The sequence below is a fragment of the Engraulis encrasicolus genome, chromosome 23, assembly GCF_034702125.1.
Source record: "Engraulis encrasicolus isolate BLACKSEA-1 chromosome 23, IST_EnEncr_1.0, whole genome shotgun sequence".
NCBI lineage: Eukaryota > Metazoa > Chordata > Actinopteri > Clupeiformes > Engraulidae > Engraulis > Engraulis encrasicolus.
Genome location: NC_085879.1, coordinates 51,530,774 through 51,552,709, shown reverse-complemented (window position 1 = coordinate 51,552,709; position 21,936 = coordinate 51,530,774). Strand labels below are relative to the sequence as shown.

The 21,936-nt window shown below is 40.4% G+C and overlaps 2 protein-coding genes across 2 annotated transcripts in view; one reads left to right on the top strand and one right to left on the bottom strand.

Annotated features, from left to right (window-relative positions):
• LOC134440126 (uncharacterized) overlaps window positions 1-5,426 on the bottom strand; it is a 7,407-nt gene extending 1,981 nt beyond the window's left edge. The window contains exons 1-3 of the mRNA XM_063190069.1: window positions 5,374-5,426; window positions 3,390-3,467; window positions 2,884-3,180 (exon numbers count right to left, since the gene is read on the bottom strand). Coding sequence (XP_063046139.1) covers window positions 2,884-3,180; window positions 3,390-3,441 — 349 coding nt within the window. The 5' untranslated portion in view covers window positions 3,442-3,467; window positions 5,374-5,426. The remainder of the gene's footprint in view (window positions 1-2,883; window positions 3,181-3,389; window positions 3,468-5,373) is intronic.
• An 8,933-nt stretch (window positions 5,427-14,359) lies between these two features.
• Window positions 14,360-18,028, top strand: LOC134440075 (uncharacterized). The gene is made up of 7 exons (XM_063190004.1): window positions 14,360-14,376; window positions 14,490-14,575; window positions 14,760-14,828; window positions 14,913-14,984; window positions 15,215-15,631; window positions 15,839-15,988; window positions 16,184-18,028. Exons 1-7 carry the CDS (start codon window positions 14,360-14,362, stop codon window positions 16,843-16,845), a joined length of 1,473 nt encoding a protein of 490 aa, XP_063046074.1. The 3' UTR covers window positions 16,846-18,028.
• The last annotated feature ends 3,908 nt before the right edge of the window (window positions 18,029-21,936 follow it).

Genomic DNA, 21,936 nt, shown 5'->3' with positions numbered 1-21,936 from the left:
GTTATGGAAGACGGTCCCGGCTACCATAAACATGGGAAAAGATGGAGACGGTGCACTTTGAATGGAAACACAACATCCAAGACAACCATGACAACACATTGGTGACAACCCACCAGTAAAACATACACAGATAGAGCTCTACACACGCAAACAGAATCGTCCACTTATTTAGATTTCTTTCTCCCCTCCCCTAGCTGACGACTCGAGAGTCCACTTGGTAAGTTAACATAGCCATGCTGACAGGAGAAACGCTAGATGATAAAATCAACATGGAGTTGTCAATTGGTGAACACTCAACTAAGTTATAACGCTGGGAATAACTACAGCAATACCGCTGTCACAGATTACAAACTAGAATGGACACCGTTAAAAATGTGCCTCGGCTCTTTCGTTTAACCAGCCCCTGCCGAACCCAGACTACTGGACTAAAAATGTGACAACAACTGGAAAATACCTGAAGGAGATGTGTGATATGAAATCAATATAATGCCACGGCAGACATTATTAGAGGGAAACCTGTCCTTACCTTCTTCATAGCGTCTTTGAAATCTTCTTAGATAATATACAAGGAGGTCTAATATCCATAGGATGTTCTTGCTAGCCAGTAGCCATCTCTATTCTTGGCGAATGAAGTGACTAAACTATATTCCGGCTTCAAGAAAGCCAACAACACATACTACTGCAACATAGATAAGATGAGAACAAAAGGCCACGTTTTGACTGACCAGCATGCATTTAATTTGAATTGGTAAGGGAATCAATCATGTGGTAATTCCAAACAGAACGTTACCACTGGCGACTCGTGCTCCCTGTTTACATACAGCCAATGATAGTGTATGAAAATATATATCCCACAATTCCTGGCCGCAATGTAAAAAATAAAATGCACAAATATAGCGTTCATGTGTTACCTTTATTGCTATTTGAAACATTTGTCTGAATAATTTGCCCATGTAATGACCTATAGCAATATAGTAACTAAAAGTGCCAATTTGCAATTGATTTAATGCTCTAACTTTCCACCGTCTTGTGGGAGTCTGCCACGGTCTATAAATAGTGTCTGGACAAATTGTGAAAGCGTACTGGTTGTTTTACGTATCCGCTCTTCATGCAGGGGGGGCCCGTTCACGGTGCGACGGCACCTGCTGCACCGCCTATAGTTACGCCCCTGATTACAGTTCGCAGTGTTTTATATAAATTGAACTTACTCACTTACTTATTTACTCTCTTACTTACACAGACAAGGCAAGGCAAGGCAAGGCAATTTTATTTGTACTGTATAGCACATTCCGTACATGAATGCTATTCAATGTGCTTTACCGTATAGTAACATAAAAATGATGTAAAATAAAATGACATGAACTAAAATAAAAATCAAAATAAAAGCACAAGGCATGGCAGGTGAAAATAGATTAAAAAATAAGGAAATAAGGAAAAAAAGGCATAAAAACATAAAAAACCATTTTGATCTCCAAGACAAGGCATCAGAGAAAAGCGCTGTCTTAACTATTGCGACAGCATTTTCACAGGCCTTCCCAAGAAGACTATCAAACAGTTTCAACGTATCCAAAATGCAGCTGCAAGGGTTCTTAGAACAAAAAGATTTGCTCACATTACACAGATTTTAAGGCCCCTGCATTGGCTCCCAGTAAGCTACAGAATCGACTTCAAGGCTTTACTACTTGTGTTCAAAACATTAAATGGGTTGGGGCCCAGCAACATACGTTTCAGTTGTACACACCAATCTAAGGTCTATGGAAAACTTTACTCTCAGAATAAAGTGTGGTGAGGCAGCCTAGCTACTATGCTTCAAAGCTTTGGAATCAGCTTTGGCATCAGCTTCCCGAGGAAGTGAAAAACACCCCTACTGTTGATAGTTTCAAGACCAGACTTAATCTTACTTGAAATGAATGCATGTGCTATTTGTTTCTAGATCTTGTTTTGACATAAGATCCTTAAGTTTAGAAATGTTTTTGAGATGATAAAAAGCAAACTTAGAAATAGTTTCCAAGTGACTGTTTAAGTTCAGTTGACTATCGATAATGACACCAAGATTCTTTACTTTAAAGCCTTTAGTTTCAAGGATAGTAGTAGTGGCAATCTTTGCCCTTTCCTTTTTTCTCCCAAATACAATTACCTCAGTTTTGTATGTGTTCAGGTGGAGAACATTTTCAGACATCCTGTTGTCAATTTGGTCAATGCAATCATAGATTGGCACGAAAGCCTGATTGAAACTGATCAAGGCAGCTATTAGATGACAGAAAGACACTTAATTGGTTAAAAACAATGTTCTCCATTATTTTGCCAATGAAATAGATTTGATATGGGCCTATAGTTGTTGAGCACGGAAGGATCAAGGTTGTTCTTTTTCAAAAAGGGGATTAACTGCTTTGTTCAGACTTGAGGGGAAAATTCCAGTCTGTAGAGAAGTATTGATAATGTGAAGGACTTCATGTGATAGTAGATGCAGAATAGATTTGAAAACAGTTACCATTAGTTTGAGAACAATCTTTTCTGTAGAAAATAGTCAGCTTTTGAGTTTTTCGCACCTGTAAGCCTATATTTTTTATGTGTTTTATCTATCTTACCTTTGAACAAAGATGCAAATTCATTGAGGGAAACTCTGAGGGAATTTGTCGCTGGGGATTTGTTAGCTTGTCCACAGTGCCAAATAATACACGAGCATTGTTTATAAACATATATATAATGTAATATATATAATATATATAATATATATAAATATTTCTGCTACACCCACACAGAGACATGCATGCACACACGCAGGCACACACACACACACACACACACACACACACACACACACACACACACACACACACACACACACACACACACACACACACACACACACACAAAATATACCTGTTGCTTCGCTGCTGGTGTGCAGCAAGTAGCTGATGACTTTCTCTCCCGGTAGGTCTGGCCGTCTGATGACACACTGCACCACCCTCTTCTGGCCGTCTTGAGGTACTGCACCTATTAGGTAGCTGGTGAAGGGGGCCGTTCCGTTCTCTGGAGGAATGGTGAAGTTCCTGGTGGTGTTGCCAAGAGAACTCAGGAGCTTCCACTCCATCTCTAGTGGCTTCTGGTTACTGTTGGCAGAACATGTAGCGAGGATGGCTTCCCCTGGTTCCAGTGCTGCTTTCACATCATCTGATACTACACAAGGAGTAGAAATACTAAAGTATATTAAGCAGAGGGAATTTTTTTAAAATAATTATGATGGAAATAATTATGGTAGAAAATGTGTGTGTGTGTGTGTGTGTGTGTGTGTGTGTGTGTGTGTGTGTGTGTGTGTGTGTGTGTGTGTGTGTGTGTGTGTGTGTGTGTGTGTGTGTGTGTGTGTGTGTGTGTGTGTGTGTGCTTACTGGCTTCTGTCCCCTGCACGATCACAAGCACAAGCAGCATCACCCAAGCCATACCTGATTCCTGTAAACACAAACAGACTACACACAAACACGGACGCACGCACGGACGCACGCACGCACGCACGCACGTACGCGCACTCACTCACACACACACACACACACACACACACACACACACACACACACACACACACACACACACACACACACACACACACTATTACAATACATTGCACTTGGCAGACACTTTTTCACCAAAGCGAGTTACAATTGTGGACATAATCATTGGCATAGCCAAAAACCACTAGTAGATACAAAGTGCACAGAAAACAGAACATCAACAAAGTAGGGTTGTTTTGCATACGTGACATCTCTGGAGGAGAAGCAAATCTGGTTACTTTTCTTATTTCCACACCAAGTTATGATGGGATCTCAGAAGGGTACCCAAGCACTTGTACTATAGTATACCAAAGTATATAATATAATATAATATAATATAATATAATATAATATAATATAATATAATATAATATAATATAATATAATATAATATAATATAATATAATAACATTACATTACATTACATTGCATTGCATTGCATTTGGCAGACGCTTTATAACTAAAGCGACTCACAATCAAGGACATAATCAAGCCAACATCACTAGCAGAAACAAAGTGCACAGGACAACAAGTGCAGATGCTAAGTAGGGGTTAGATTGTTTTTTTTCGTTAAGTACACGCACACATACACATCATGTAAAGCAGGGATATTCAATTAAATGTCAACGAGGGCCAGTTTTTCAAATTCCTCCCAGTAAAGGGGCTGAACTATACGTATATTTTATGGTTGCCGACAATCAATGAAAAGAATATGGGACTCTTCATTGGGGTGGGGGTCTGGGGGTCCTCCCCCAGAACGTTTTGCCTTTCTTAGATGTAATTTCCTGCATTTTAAGGTCCGTTTCAGCTTGATATCTCTAAATTCTGAAAAACGATTCTGCATTTGAAGGGGCTTGTGGGGGGCCAGAACCTTGCCGTCCCAGGGCCGTCATTTGATTAGCCCTGATGTAAAGAGTCTGGCCTGGGGCTAGGGCAGCTCAAACAGTAGTCTAGTAGAGGAGAGTCTTAACTTGAACGAAAAGAGGAGAGTCTTAACTTGTGTCTTGAAGGCTGCAAGAGATGCCCTTAGTCTTGCTGCCTCTGGGAGACCGTTCCACCACTTGGGTACAACAACGGAGAACAGTCTTGACTGGGAGTACCTAGAGCGACTGGATGGTGGAGCCATATAATATGATACAGTATAATATAGTTTAGCACTCTATATACCTTGGGGGTATTTCACTAGTTTCTCCCAGATGCTATGCTCACGATGGAAATCAAATGTTAAGTTTACAAGTATGCTTTACATTAAGACGACATTATGACGGCTACTTATTATTCTTGCTTCATAATGTTCTTTCCCTCTACTTGAATAAACATGTACATGTTCCACAGGAAAAGATGATGACATTTCAGAAACTCGGTATTAGGTTACATAACTACTCACTCAAGGCAATTCCAGTCCAAACGGTTTTCTGTCATTGTTTCTCAATGGTGGAATAAGCTACCAGTTGCGACAAGAGCAGGGTCATCCCTCTCAATCTTCCAGAAGGAGAACTAACTCACCTCTCATCATGGATTCTAATCTGCACTTAATAGGTCCTTCATTATTTTCATATCACTGCTCTCAATCTGTTCTACATTAATTGCTCTGCTGTACTCCACTATCCTACACTCTGTACTTGCTTGAATGGCCAGCTTTTGGTCAAAAAAAAAAAAAAAACTCCTAAATGTAATGTAATATAACAAACCCTGTTCTCTCTGAAAGCAACCCCTGAATACTTCTATGATTACTGCATTATTTTCAACTAACCCAAATAAGACCAGGTAGGGAAACAGTCGCAAAGTTAGGCTATATGTAGAGTTATAATAATTGAAGCATTACCTTGGATAGCTGCTTTTCTTGGATCTGTGTTCTGTTTGAGTTTCGAAATGTAATTTATAGCCCAATACTTTCTCTTTCGGTCTCTTTATCCAGCTAGTTACCCAGAGTGATAACATTGTTTACTCCTGTAATTAACACACTCGCATGGAAAATCCCCACACAGGCACTTGATTGTACCACACCAAAAGCACAAAACAACTACTGTAAATAATTCCAAGGACACAGGGGGCAGACAGGGCCAACAGGTAACTTGAGCAGTGATTTCTATACTTTGTATGTTCTGCTCTTCGTGTAATGCATGACTGGTTGTGCTACACTGTAAAAAAAAAGTAATAACACAAAAATATTTCAGAATAATAAAAAGACAGAAGAACAATAAGATAGAAGAACAGAAAAAGCACACAGATATTGCATAGGTCCTTATGTCAAATACAGGCTTGTTTGCCAGTGACCGTGAAATAACCCTGAAAACAGAGCTACGCTCAGGGCTAGATAAAACAGCAATTAGGTCGTTATGTGACTCGGATGCCCTGCACATAAATCTACAGTGAGTCCAATAAGTATTTGAGCCCTTGCTGATTTTGTTGGTTTACCCACTAATAAAGTCATGATCAGTCCATAAATGCAATATGTTTTCTAACATGTAGGAGAGAATATCAAAAAGTATGGGGTTTTTTTTGTTTTTTTTTTATTCTTCTTATTATTTTTTAAACTAGAAATGCACTCAGAGAGTGCAAACCTCCACCAAGGAAGTTGTTTGATGGAACATTTGGGTTTTTTTTCAAGTCTTTCTGCCTTGTTTTTGTGGAGGACATAGCCTCCTTGGTGGAGGTATTTACGCATCACAGCTGCAGAAGTAGGTACCCCAGCACTGACAAACATTTCACTTGTGGTAAACCTTAGGATTTTCAGCAGCAGTCTCATGCTGTCATTGTAAGCCACCATAAGTTTCCTAATGCTGCCTTGTTTTTTTGCAAATGTATAACCTATGATGTTAATTGATAAGACAAGAGTAGATCTCTTTGGTGCAGGTTCCTGTCTTTACAACAAAGTACAGAAACTGAATCATTCACACGATTTCGTTGGCAACAGGCTAATAGAAACAGTGGATGACATTACTTTCTCTTTCTTAAAACCTGGGATTTCTTAAAGGGGTATGCTTAATACAGTTAAAATCGTTGGCTGGGGTTTATAAAAGTGGTAAAGTGTCTTATTTTTCATGTTAAGCAAGACAACGGCTTACATGAAAAATAAGACACTTTACCACCTTTATAAACCCTGCCCAACGATTTTAACTGTATGAAGCCCCAAAATAGTGGCATACCCCTTTAACTCCTATGAGTGCTGCATGTTGCCTATCCCCTCAAGCTGTAGGTGAACGTGGCAGAAAGGTTAAATAATGGGTTACCTACCTCTTTCCACACATACACACACAAACACTCACTCTCTCTCTCTCTCTCTCACACACACACACACACACACACACACACACACACACACACACACACACACACACACACACACACACACACACACACACACACACACACACACACACTTTAGGACTGAAGGTAGATGTATGTGTGTGTGTGTGTGTGTGTGTGTGTGTGTGTGTGTGTGTGTGTGTGTGTGTGTGTGTGTGTGTGTGTGCGTGCGTGCGCGCATGGGTGCTGCGAGGCGGGGTAAGTTGTTACAGATTCTAAGGGCCCAACAGCTCTGACTGGGCCCTGGAAGGATGCTGATAACATAATTTGACATTTTGGGGGCCCAAAATTTGAATCTTTCATGGGGCCCAACATTTTTATCAGCGCCCCTGTGTGTGTGTGTGTGTGTGTGTGTGTGTGTGTGTGTGTGTGTGTGTGTGTGTGTGTGTGTGTGTGTGTGTGTGTGTGTGTGTGTGTGTGTGTGTGTACAGAACAGCTTTGCCACTTCCTATTAAGCCCCATTGTACCGGCTTGTTGGCTGCAGTTCCAATGAGTTCTCCACTAGGCGCGCATCGGAGACCAGAATGAATGGGACCCAATGGAGCTAGATGCTGAAAATGATCAATTTCAACCAAGTCTCCTCAACAACGCTCAGATTTGAATGTCGTTCTGGAGACTTCAATAAGGGTTTTACATCAAAAAAGCACCTACAGGTATGTCTGTTAGATTTTTTTCAGAGTTTTTGTTGCTTACTACTCGCTAGCATTTTGCTAAGGATGTGACGTCATAGACACTTAAAATCACTTTTTAAGCATATGCCTGGCTCAAAAAATCTAAAACGCAGCCGTGGGTATTTTCTTTATACTCTTTTGAAAGCAACACTCAAATTACAAGAGAAACATCATATATTGAGATAAAGGCACCATGAGGGGTTTTGCTCCATAGGAATCCATTTATTCTGGTCTCCGGGCCACCACGTGGATAAGGGTGGAACTGCAACTAGAGCACTAATCCTGCCTCATTTCGGAAACCGGAAATACATCGTGAAACCAACAAGTGGCGTATCTGGACTTATAAAATATGTGGTGATATCTTCATTTCATACAGTACAATAGAATGCAGCTGGTACATTTGAACAACCCTAGTGGCTTTTGTATGGTAGCAGGGTTGTATGTGTTTCCCTGAATTCCCCCACTTATGTTTCGTTTGCACACTGATACAGTGACATTCCACTAATATGATACAGGTGTGTGGTTTTCCCACACTGAGAACTTTTACTTTTGCTTTTTTATTTGCATTATTCATTTTCCTCTACGTCACAAGAGGCAAACTCCTGGCCAGGAGGTCAACAGTGTCATTTTACTTGGCGTTCAAGAGGAAAACAGACAGGGGAGACAGGAGTGGCTTAGCCCTAAAGGAATAAAATGCGCGGGCATAGTGCACACCAATTTTTTTTCAATGCACATGCCAAGGTTTTGTCTAAGAATTCATTATTTTAAGACGAAAGATATCCTGCACACTATCCATTCCACCAACAAACTTTACAGTAATTCTCAATTGGTTTTGTACATTTCTCGAATCTTTCACGCAATTTGCAAAACATAATATTCATTCTCAAAACAGCTTTAACAAATGGCAAAACACCGTGGATGACCTGCAAAACCGAGTCTCTTGCTCAATACCCACGTTTTTGTGTCAATGAACGTATCAGTGCCAGCAGAATGGTTAGTCATTGTGTCATAGTGTGGTCCGTGTATGTACAAGCTAGTCAAATCGCTTTGTCATGTTGTCAATTGAATAGTACACTCTTGAGGATCTTTTCTGAAGCAAAATGTTGTTTAGATTGGATGGGAAATGTTGTAAATTCGACTTTGTATTACATTGATCAGATAAGATTGTCCCAGATATACATTTAGACTATGACTATTTATTGACAGGTTTTCTCGGGTATTCTCAATGTACAAAACCAATTGAGAAATACTGTAAGAGCCATCAGACACAGACAGATCATTATTTCATGAAGGTCCATGATGGAGCACAATGGAGGGAGAGTGCCCAACAGTTATTTACAGGCAACATGTCTATTTTTAGCCATTCATGGAAATACTAGCCTGGGAACACCCATACTGCCTTTAGTTCTACACAATCGTTTCGATCTGAAAGACACTTGTGATTAGGTCTGGTGGTAACCAAGCAATGGAAATACGGGGGGCACTCGTCATTCCGACATAGCACCATTCAGACATGACACCATTGCGACATCCCGTCATTCCGACATTTTGGTATCACCATTCCGACAATTTAATGTCACCATTCCGACACTTGTGGGGAGCTGTCCATGGTCGTGGTGCTTAATGTTTCCGTTAACGACGCTTTCATCTCTGCCTATGGCCTGGCTCGCCAAGGTCTGTCCATGGTGCTGATATCGTGGCGTCTGTCCATGGTGCTGATATGGTCGCACTCTAGCCAATACTGTGGTCACTGCGGTGTCAAACTTTTCCTCCTAATTCATAGCAGCACCCGAGAAAATGTTGTAAAAAATTACATAGCTTATTTTAAATTTCAGTTCACTGTTCAGTATTGCACGCAACTTCAATGAAGTTCATCCACATGCACGTCACAAAAGAATAACCCACGCGGCAGCGGGACTATTTCGCTTAGCCTATATTCCTTTCCAAAACAATGTCCGAATGTCACAAAAAAAAACAGTTCTTTGCACTGTCCTTAATTAAACCAAACGAAAAAAATATACACATAGAAGAAATCAAGTCTTCAGTTTCGACGTTACAAATCTTAAACAAAAATGCAAGCCGTGGCGCAAATAAGCCTTCCAAACAAAGTCTCTTACGGCCAAAAGTGACTGAGCTCACCTCAGAAACAAAATAGGCCTAAACTTTTGGACAGTTAGGCTAGGCCTATAGATTATGTCTGATTTATGGTCATAAAATATAATTTCCACCATGGTTGTAACAGAGACACATGGTATGAAGCTGGCGTGGAAAAAAAGCGTTAAGGACAGATGTTTCCTTTTCTCACGTTCTCAAATTCAACATCTCAATGCGTTTACCTGACTTTGCATGAAAAAATCTGTAGCCTGCTCAACATACACTTGTCAGTCATGGGCACAAAATGTTGCTTTACCGATGGGTATATGAGTGATTCTACGATTCGCCTACGCTTTTGGCAAAAGCAAAATGTCAATTATCAGTATTTTTTTTCAACTAAATGACCTAGATGTTTACATAGTGTATACAGTGAGTCCAATAAGTATTTGATCCCTTGCTGATTTTGTTGGTTTGCCTACTAACAAAGACATGATCAGTCAATAAATGTTATGATAATATGTATTCTAATATGGAGAGACAGGATATCAAAAAGAAAATCCAGAAATTAACTGAAGAGAATATATATTCATTTATTTCCATTTCATCGAGCAAAATAAGTATTTGATCCCCTGCCAACTGATTAAAGTTCCGGGCCCACAGACCAGATGGACACTTCCGATCAACTTGTCATCTGAATTAAAGACATCTGTACATACTAACATGCATAAAAGACACATTGAGTCAGCAGAATCAGTCCATAGTATGAGTGAATCAGTCACACTCCAACCTCACCAGCATGGGAAAGACCAAAGAGTGGTCAAATGATATCAGGGACACGATTTTAGACCTGAGCAAAGATTAAATGGGCTGCAAAGCCACAAGAAAGAGACTGGGTATTAATGACCCAGCTGTTGAAGCATTTCTTCCAAATTGTGAGGAATACAAAATGACTATCCATCAGCCTGTCTGGGGTTCTATACAAGATTTGACCTTTTGTAGGGATTTGATAATCATGAAAACAGAAAGAAATCACCCTAGAGCTATACGGTATGAACTAGGCAATGATATCAAAGCTACTGACCAAAATCACTGAGAAAACTACTGGTAGCACTTAATGCCACAGAGGTTTAAAATCCTGTAGTGCACACATGGTACCTTTACTTCAGAAGGAACCTGTGCAGTCCCACTTGAGGTTTGCCAACGGACATCAGACTGATTTAGGATATGATAAGGAGGTGCTCTAGTCAGATGAAACCAAAATCAAGATATTTGGCATTATCACAATTCAATGTGTTTTGAGAAAGAGTACTACTGTCTATGATCCCAAGAACACCCTCCTCACCATCATGCATGAAAGTGGTATCATTATGGTTTGAGGGTGTTTGTCTGGCCAAGGCACAGGACAACTTCACATTGTCAACGAATGGATGGAGGGAGACATGTAATGTGCAATCCTGAGTGCAAACGTCCTTCCCTCCACCACTACTCTGAAGGGTGGGCCATTTTTGGATCTCCCAACATGACAATAATACACAACATACAGTCAAAGCAACGAAGGAGTGGCTCAATAAGAAGCATATTAAAGTCGTGAAGTGTCCTAGACAGTCTCCAAATACTAACCCTATAGTAATTATATGGAGAGAACTGAACCTCCCATTTGCCAAGCTACAGCCACAAACTATTAATGTTTTAGAGATAATGTGCAAAGAAAAAATTCTACTATATGCACAAACATTATCATCAACTAAAAGAAGCATCTGACCTCAGTGCTAGACAACTAGGGCTTTGCCACAAAGCACTTTATCTTCTTTAGCTAGAGGGGTCAAATACTTATTTACCTAAATTAAATACAAATAAATTAAAATATATTATTTTAAGTTATTTTCTGGAATTTATTTTTGATATTCTGTCTCTCCATGTTTGAATACATATTATCATAAATTTATAGACTGATCATGTCTTTATTAGTGGGCGAACCGGCAAAATCAGAAAGGGATCAAATACATATTGGACTCACTGTATATTTAAGTTTCCAAACAAACAAATTACCAAGCTTAATCTTAAATCATTTGATAAATACTCTAATGAAAGCGAACATTTGCTTAATTATTTTGTCAACAGTGTTATGGACAAATACTATGTAATTTCAAACATAACTAAAAATACTGCAGAAGAAAAAATCCAAGGCACTCTCTTTAAAAGTAAAAAGCCTTTATTTCATGGCTTGGTTTGCAATTAACATTTAAAAAACTCCGACATGTTTCAGCCACTTGGCCTTCTTCAGGGAGTCAAACAGTTTTCAAACAGAAGGAAGAGGTTTTTAAACAAATGTTAACCAATGGGATGCCTCCACATCGCAAAAGGTGAGCTGCACAGATAACAGTGTCATATATAAAACATCCAGCAGGTGTCCTCCTTCATACATGAAATCATTCCGGCTAATTTGGAGCATCCTAAATTAAAGTAAATCAATATTGTGTAGGATCACCCCAGCAAAAAAAGGGAAACAAAAGTGAAAATGAAAAAAACAAAGATAAACAACAATAAGAAGCAATGGAACAGAAGAAATGTATAAAAAATAAGAATAAGACAGAAAAGGTACCCACACCAAAATAAAATCACAGAAAAACACTGAAATCAAGGTCCTCATTTAGTCCTGGATACTTTGTAGCCTGTAACTTATAAATCCAGAATGTCTCCCTCTGGTTCAGCTGTCTCTGCCTATCCCCTTTCCTTAAAGACAGGGGGATATGGTCGATACCGCAGGCCTGCAAGGTGGATGGATCACTATTATGGTGTTCCATGTAGTGTCTTGCCATTGGATAGTTCATATTGCCTGTGCGGATTGCATACTTGTGTTCAGCCAGTCTGTCTTGTAAGCGCCGTTTTGTTCTTCCTATGTAAAACACTTTACATCGGGGACACTCCAACCTGTAAATAACAAAGGTGGTTTTACAGTTGATGAAATGATTAATTTTGAGTTGTCTTGGGCAGATAGCATCTTGGAAAGTTTTTGTTTGTTGGACATTTGCACAATGATTACAGTGGTGGCATTTAAAACAACCAATGGGCCTTTTAGTCAACCAGTTCTGTTGGGAGTCTGGTTTGAGGTAACTATGGACCAGTTTGTCCTGAAAAGTAGGACATCTTTTGAAACTGACCAAAGGTGGATCGGGAAAGACCTGGCTTAGGGTTTCATCACTCTCAATTATACCCCAGTTCTTTCTGATTATCTGTTTGATTTTTTCAGCCTCAGTACTGTATTTTGTGACGAAAATTGGTCTGTCCTTGGTGTCTTTTTTACATTTTCTTTTCAATAGAGATGTTCTGTCAGTATGTTTTGCTCTAGTATAGGCTTTTTGGAGGGTGGTGTTCTTATATCCCCGCTCCACAAACCTAGACCGCATTTCTTGGGCATTGCTTTCAAAAACACCATCTTGGTCACAGATTCGCTTAACCCTTTGAAACTGTCCATAAGGCACATTGTCTTTCAACCAAGTGGGATGGAAACGTCTTGCATGTAAAATAGTATTTCTGTCTGTTGGCTTCAGTAGTAGTAGGACGGACTTTTTATGACAGCTGAGTTTGATGGTTTGATTGAGTGTAGGAAGATGTATTATGAGTGTATGATGTAGTGTGACAGGTTAGGCCAGGTGTGTAGTGTGTCTGTTGGTCAAAGAGGAAACGTTGTGTCAACTTGTAGATGTCAAGTATTCATGATATGTAGATGGCATGTGAAGTTATGGTGTGTGTATTGTTTCTGTTGGTCAAAGAGGAAACGGTGTGTCAAGTGTGTAAGTAATTAATCAGATGAGTGTAAGTGTGTTGTGTGTGAGCGCATCTGTGTGTGAATGCAGTTGCTGCGTCTGTACGATGTGAATCGGTGAAGAGTCCAGCGATTCTGTGGGCCAAAGAGGCCTACACGGTGTATTCCATTCACTGGTGGGTGGAGTTTAGGGTCTGCCTGTGTGAGGGGGTGTGAGTGCGTGTGTGTGTTAGAGTGTGTGGTGATATTGTTTGTTGTTGTTTTTAAGCAGGCCTGTGAGGGGGTGTGTGAAAAAAGCTAATGGGGTGAAAGTGTACTTCCTTTCACGGATGGGGTCCTAATTGAGAATGTGTTGGTCTGTAATACTAATTGTAAAAAGTGTTGGTCAACCATTTAGGATTTGACCGATTCCAGGCATGCTGTAGCCTATCAGGAAGTTGTTGTTTTGTAAAGGTCAGTGTATGGTGACAACGTCTGGTGATTGTCTGGGCGTTTTTCCACTCTTTTCCTCTGTCTGTCTTTCTCTCTCTCTCGCGCTCTCTCTCTCTCGCGTTCACACACATAACATTTCCTCTGCTGTGCCGGGAAAACAATTCAGAGGGTGAAAGTGACAATGTAAATCAATCGAATTCAGTCAAGTGTGACTAGTACTACCCCTGTCTCTCCCTCTCTCTCGCGCTCAAGCACGCACGCACGCACACACACACACACACACACACACACTCACACACACACACACACACACACACACACACACACACACACACACACACACACACACACACACACACACACACACACAATCACACACACACACACACACACAGCACTCACACAGAGAGACAGTCAAGAACCGCTATATAAATAGGCTACAGACTTAGTTTGGCTTTACACGCTGAGCTACACAAGAACCATCTGAAGACCATCAACACACAGACACAGGACAAGACAAGAGCCTCTCTGAATCCAAGATGCGGTCGTTCAGAATGTACGTAAGTAAAAAATAATAATAAAACACAGACTTTTTAGCTGTGTTTCATAGTTGATACGTTTACTGAACATAAATACATACTAATGGATGCTTTTGTAACTTGATCACAGGCCTCAACAGACCTTGAATAATTTCTACTCAGGGGGTGAAAGCCAGCAGCAGCAGCAGCAGCAGCAGCAGCAAGGCATCAACTATGGTGAATTAATCTTACCTGAAAACCAGCAACAACAAGTACAACAGCATGATTCAAGCCTCGATGAATTAGGCCTATGTGAGTATTTCAATATGTATTCTCATGCATTATGATAGTTTTGAAATGTTTTGTTTATACAGGTGTTTATATATCGATTTTTAATTTTATTTATTTATTTTTTGGATAGTGGTGGGCTATTCACCATCATCATGGTCAGATCTACCCCTTGATGAAATTATTGACTTTGATGAATTAGGTAAGTGTGTCACATATTTTATTATTTTATTCTTTATTATCTATTTATATAGTATATATTCTAACATGAGGTCATTGATTGCAGTAAACATACCTTCTCAAGCAATACTCAACGATCAAGACAATCACTCAGTAGCAGCAGCAGTAGCCTCAGTAGGTAAGTCAATTGTGTAAACGCCTACTTACTTATTCCTATCAAACAGTTCAGGTTTGCATCTAACACACACACACACACACACACACACACACACACACACACACACACACACACACACACACACACACACACACACACACACACACACACACACACACACACACACACACACACACTTTATTGTTGTTATTTATATATTGTTGTTAATTATTTCTTCCGATGTACCACAGGTTGCCACGCAGTGACTGAGCCGTCGACATTGTCACAGTCACTTCAGTCAACCATTCATGCGCAACCAACACAGCAGGCGCTGCATCTGTATCAATCAAGCATTCAGCTACCACAACCACCACCACCACCGCCGACAGAACTGGCACAACCAACACAGCAGGTGCCGCATCTGTATCAATCAAGCATTCAGCTACCACAACCACCAACACCACCGCCGACAGAACTGGCACATGTAACGGTTCCACCCATAGTCATATCTACGGGGGGTTACGTGCAGACAACTGGGCCTACCGAGACTGACGTGTCTGATGACGTCGGAGCCAGTCTGGGGAACCCTGAAGTATCGCATAGGCCAGACACACAGGAGACGCACAAGGCCAGCCTGAATCTACAACCATTGACTACTATATGCCACGGTAGGTCATATTTTATTCTAGGAATGTATCGTTTAGACGTAATCGTGTTGAATAGGCTACAGACTATTTATTGTTTAGACATAGGCCTAATCATGTTGAATAGCCTACAGACTATAGTTCCATTGGATGTGTGATACGATATGAACATTTAGGCTAATAGGACAAGGTGTTATTATTATTACTCACATGATGATGTATTTATTTTAGGAGATGTGATTGATCAAAACAATCTGAACACTCCTGACAAGACTCAGATACCTTCGACATCCTCGCAGCCGGCTAAAAGAACCAGGAAACGTAAACACACGAACACGGATTCAAGTATTCCTGAAGAAAGGTCAACTGTGGCCAGTGCAGGTGAATATCATCATTAGTCTATTAATCATGAGAAAAGGATGTAACCTAACCTAACATCATGTTGACATGTAACCTAGGAAAAAAAAAAAAAAAAAAAGTTATATGTAGGCCTAGGCCTAGGCCTAAGCAGGATGATAGACTAAACTTTACTAATATTGACTTGGTCTGTCGTTTTTTCTTTTAATCGCAATGCAGGGCCACTGCAAGATCTACAACAATTCACAACTAACATCAGAGCATATTGGCCCCAGCGAGCATCGGGAGTCAACAGCAGCAGCAGCAGCAGCAGCAGCAGCAGCAGCACGTCGACCGATGTGGGGAGAAAGGTGATAACACCAAAGCGTCCTAAACGCGGGGTCGGAAAGGGGAAAAATTTGTGGTGGAATAGATCTACCCAATCGCATGAGAATAATGTTTCTAGACAACAGTCACAACAACAACAACAACCACGACCCTTACAGCAACACAACATCAATGTGATGCCGGTTGTGAAAAAACCTAAACACAAATTTGTATCTGGGATGAAAGATTTACGCACGCTGGTTCAGTCTGACAAGCCAACAGGCAATCACGTAGCAGTCCAAACAGATTCCCACAGAATCACACAGTCGTTTAGCACCGAGAGAGCTGTCAAGCAAATCCTAGCCAAGAATATTGAAAATCGTTCTATGTTATCAGATGTCGGAAAATATGCTAATGATGTGTTGACAACACCTCTTCAGGACATATTGAACTCTATACAGAACAACCTGGCAATCATCGCAACAGCCAATATGAACAACTGTGACATAAACGATGATATGGTACCAGCCACAGGATTAACAGTCGATAAAATTCTCAGATTCATGCCTAGATAATAATAAGAATGCAGGACTATTATCTACAACGATTCAGTGTATCGCAATCCTTTTAGTAGTCTGGTTCTACGTAAAATACTTTTGAGAAATTGTGTAGAATTATTGACTAGTTTTATAGACCCTAGACATAGTTTTTTTTTAAATATAGGCTATAGACTTTATAGACCTAGGTCTATATCACCTATCACATTTATTGTTATGTTTTCATGTTTGTTTATTGTTTTTCATATTGTTCATGCTTTTTCTTTTTTTTTTTTTCTCACACTTTCAAAAAACCCCTATAATACACAATACTACATTGCTATAACTCCATATAGGTCCATATATAGGCCTATCCTATATTCATTGTATGAGTTTTTTTAAATAAAAATGGATTCTTCCAATAATCTAACCAGTGACGATGAATTGTATGTAGATAGTCTAACAGAGGCTGCAGCTATGTTAAGCAGACCTAGTGGTGGTGATGAGATGTTTGGTTCAGATCAACAAGGCCCCATTCAACATGTCAGCATTTCTCAGGCCTTACAGATTGTAGAAGGTCGCATAGACCAGATGTACGGCAACTCTAAGTCTAATAGTGGTACCCTAGGGAGTGGGAGGACACTGTCACAAGGAGGGGGGTCTCTTAGACCAGAACACGCACCTCCGGAGTTGAGCGATGCTATTTTGCAAAGACTCGTCCGACGTGGTGGCGACTATGGTCCATATCAAGTACTGAGCAGACCGCGCTTTAACAGTTTAACAATTCAGAGACAGCTCAGTTTCAGAGACGCACCAACCACAGATTTCGAAACATACACAAGGCATATCCACAACACAATGAACAACGCAGTCCAGTTTTCTAGGACCCTGGCAGGCGAGGACTCTGTTCTAAATATATCCATACAAGGAGGGTCTTTAGCCACACCGATTAATTCCCTTTTATATCCCTCACAGGGAGACGGTGCTGATAAGATATTATCAGAATTTGAAAAAGTCTTGCAAAGCAACGAGGCAGTTCAATCATCTGATAACTTACGGATGACCATAACAGCAGCCAGGACACAATCGGGCGGTGCACGCAGGAAATTATCTGACTATATGCATGACGAGTTAATTCGTAAGAAGCGACTCCAGCTTTTCCATCCCCCTAATACAGGGAATGCGTTATGTTTCAGTTACTGTTTAGCCCATGCCCTCTCACCATCTGCTAGTATGGACGAACTCGGTTCCATGGCTTTAGACATTCACGCAAAGGCAGGGTTGAGGTCTAATCAGTGTGTTGATCTTGCACACATACCATTGTTTCAGGAATTGTTTAATATGACTGTAGTGGTTTATTACAAAGACTCGACAGGGAAAATATTAAAACATCAGCCGTCTGAAGTCAAAAATGGTACACAACTAGTCATATTATATTTACACGACCATCACTACTACAGGGTATTAAGGCCAAACGCGTTTCTCGGCTATGACTACTATTGTGAAAGTTGTTGCACAGGATATTCCAGTAAGCGCACACACAATTGTGAAGGACATTGCAATGTGTGTGTAACTCTTGAATGCTCCAAAAGAAAGGGTCGTCCTATGCATTGTAGGGACTGCAATCGTTATTGCAAATCTCTCTTCTGCTATATCACACATAGGGAAGGTGTGAAAAGACGTGGGACTCCAAGACTAATTTCACCTTGTGAAGTCACAAAATATTGCGGAAAATGCAACAGACGGTATACCATAAGTATCACAAACCCTCAGGTACATAGGTGTGTAGCAAATCAGTGCAAACATTGCAGTGATGAACTAGTGCCCGGCGCTGATCATCAGTGCTTCATACAGCCCAAACAGCCTAAGAAATTACAGAAAAAATACATCTTTTACGACCTAGAAACCCAGGCAGACACTGGGGAACACAGGGTGAACTATGCATGCGCAATGACATACACTGGAAAAATGTTTACTGCCTATGGATTAAATGCCGTAGATGAAATGCTTAACTATTTTAGACGCCCCAAGTATCAAGGCTACACTTGGATAGCACACAATTTTTCAGGCTTTGACGGGTATTTCATATTGCGTTGGTTTTGTGAGGCGGGGCTATCGCCGTTCACACTTATGAACGGGTGTAGAATTGTAAAGATTTACGATGACACCCTAAATCAGGGTTTTATCGACAGCTATGCCTTTATGCCTATGGCGCTGTCGAAAACAAAAGCCGCATTTGATCTGACTACCGATGACAAGGGGTACTTTCCCCATAAATTCAATATAGAGGCAAATAATGATTATAGTGGTCCATACCCAGACAAACACTTTTATGGCTATAATGAAATGTCAAACGACAAACGCCAGGCTTTTGATTTGTGGTACACAGACGCGTCAAAACAAGTGTTCGATATGAAAAGTGAACTAATCAAATACTGTGTGAACGATGTGAGATTATTAAGAGAGGCCTGCATTAAGTATCGTGAGGAATTCATAACTTGCACAGGGATAGACCCCTTCAGTTTATCCACACTCGCTAGTACGTGCATGCAAGTCTATCGCACACAGTTCATACCCAAGGATACACTGGCATTGACATATAATAACGCCTATATACGTCAGCATAAAGCATACTCGAATGTGTCAATCGAATGGCTAGAGTTTGTGAGTCACTCCATGAATGTGGAGGTGAGGCATGCCTTAAACGGTGGTGAAAAAAAAGAATCCAATTACTATTTAGACGGGTTTTTTATAAACAATGAAGGGAGAAAAATAGCCCTGGAGTATAACGGCTGTGCAATGCACGGACATTCTTGCAAATATTCGGAAAACGATTTGCATCCTTTATCCAAGATACCGTATGGTGTGCTACGTCGTCACTTTGATGATAAAGTGGCATATCTCACTAACGAGTTAGGATACACCGTTCATGTGATGTGGGGGTGTGAATGGGATGAAATGAAACGACACAACCCTGACGTCATGGCATTCATGAAACACTACAAGCATCCTGACCGTCTTAAGCCGCGGGATGCCTTATACGGGGGGAGAGTAGAAACTATGGTCTTGTACCACAAGGTTAAAGATCATGAAAAAATACATTATTATGACTTCACATCACTTTATCCACATTGTCAGGCCACCTGCGTCTACCCCACGCACCATCCACGAATAATTCTGAAAGATTTTGAACCTCTAGAGAATTATTTTGGTCTGGTCAAAGCCACAGTGCAGCCACCCCGCGGGTTATTATTTCCCGTTCTACCTTATCGATGCAATGGGAAATTAATGTTTCCACTCTGCCGCACATGTGCTGAAAATGAGTTTCAGGGTCGATGTTGTCACACCACTGAGGAACGATCATTGTCGGGCTGTTGGGTCAGTCTCGAGTTATTGAAGGCTGTGGAAAAAGGTTACCAGATTATGAAGATAGACGAGGTGTGGTCTTTTGAGCACAAATCAGATAAACTGTTTGACAAATATGTGAAGACTTTTTTGCAGTACAAACAAGAAGCGAGTGGTTACCCCGCTCATGTGACAACAGATGCTGAAAAAATGGCATACATCATAGACTACCAGGAGAAGGAGGGTATTCGATTAGATCCTAGTAAGATAAAACCGAACCCTGCCAAACGCAACATAAATAAATTATTGTTGAACTCACTGTGGGGTAGATTCAGCATGAGAGAAAATAGACCCAATACTGAACTGATATCAGACCCTGAACAGTTTAGTAAGTTTATTTTTGGGGCAGAGTACGAATTAACATACTTCTCATTCATATCAGATGATGTAGCTATAGTGCAATGGAAGCATTCGTCTGACGCGTGCGTACACACACCAGATGTCAATGTGTTCATTGGTGCATTCACCACAGCCCACGCACGTCTCAAACTTTACCATTTAATGGACTCGTTAGGATCTAGATTACTTTACTGCGATACAGATAGTGTCATATTCCTCTCTAGAAATGATGATGAATGGCAACCTCCGTGTGGACCATATCTCGGTGACTTAACGAATGAGTTGAAGAGTGATCGTGAGTTTATAGTGGAATTTTGTTCCGCAGGACCCAAGACATATGCTTACAAAACATCTGACAATAATGTTAATCTCAAAGCTAAAGGCATCATGACAAGCTATGCAAACAATAGTCAGCTAGTCAGATTGGACACCCTCATCGAACAGGTGAACAGATACATGAGGGATCCCGACAACACCGTCCCCATTTATGTCCGACATGATAATATAACGCGCGACAAAAGGAAGCTCGCTCTCAGAAATCGAACGGGGGTGAAACGTTTCCAGGTTGTTTATAATAAGCGGGTGCTTTTGTCTGATTATACAACAGTCCCCTACGGCTACTGATGACCTCCAGATAGTTGTCTTTTTTTTTAAAAAAAAAAGACTAGTCCTATGGATAATCTGAAAGAGATCAGCGAATGGAGTATGAAATTAGAACACCCATTTGGTATGATGATATCGGGACCATCCAGTTGTGGAAAGACCTTTTTCGTGAAAGAGTTAATTACACATTTGGACAGTGTGATCAGCAAACCTATTGAAAATATTGTATATGTCTATGATTGTTGGCAAAACCTCTATGATGAGTTGTTGAAACTTAGACCTATCACATTCATACAGGGTATTCCTAATAATTTAGCCGATGATGAACTGTTGCCTGTGAACAAAAATAATTTATTGATTGTGGATGATTTGATGAACGACGCATGTAAAAACACTGAAATGGAAAATGTCTTTACAAAATATATCCATCATCGCAATCTTAGTGCTGTATACCTGGTTCAGAATCTTTTTTGCCAGGGTAAGTCCAGTAGGTCTATAGCCTTAAATGCCAGTTACCTTGTGCTCTTTAAATCACCCCGTGATAATAACCAAATAACTGTTTTAGCACGTCAGATGTATCCTGGGAGAAGAAGTAAATATTTCTTAGAGGCTTTCAAAAATGCCACTGAAAAACCCTACGGGTACCTTTTGGTAGACTACAAAGCCAGAACTCCTGATGCTTATCGACTCAGAACTGAAATATTTTCCCTGAATCAGGTCGTCTATTTACAGAAAAGATATTGAAGAGTGACATTAGTCTACAAACTAATTAAAACAATGTCA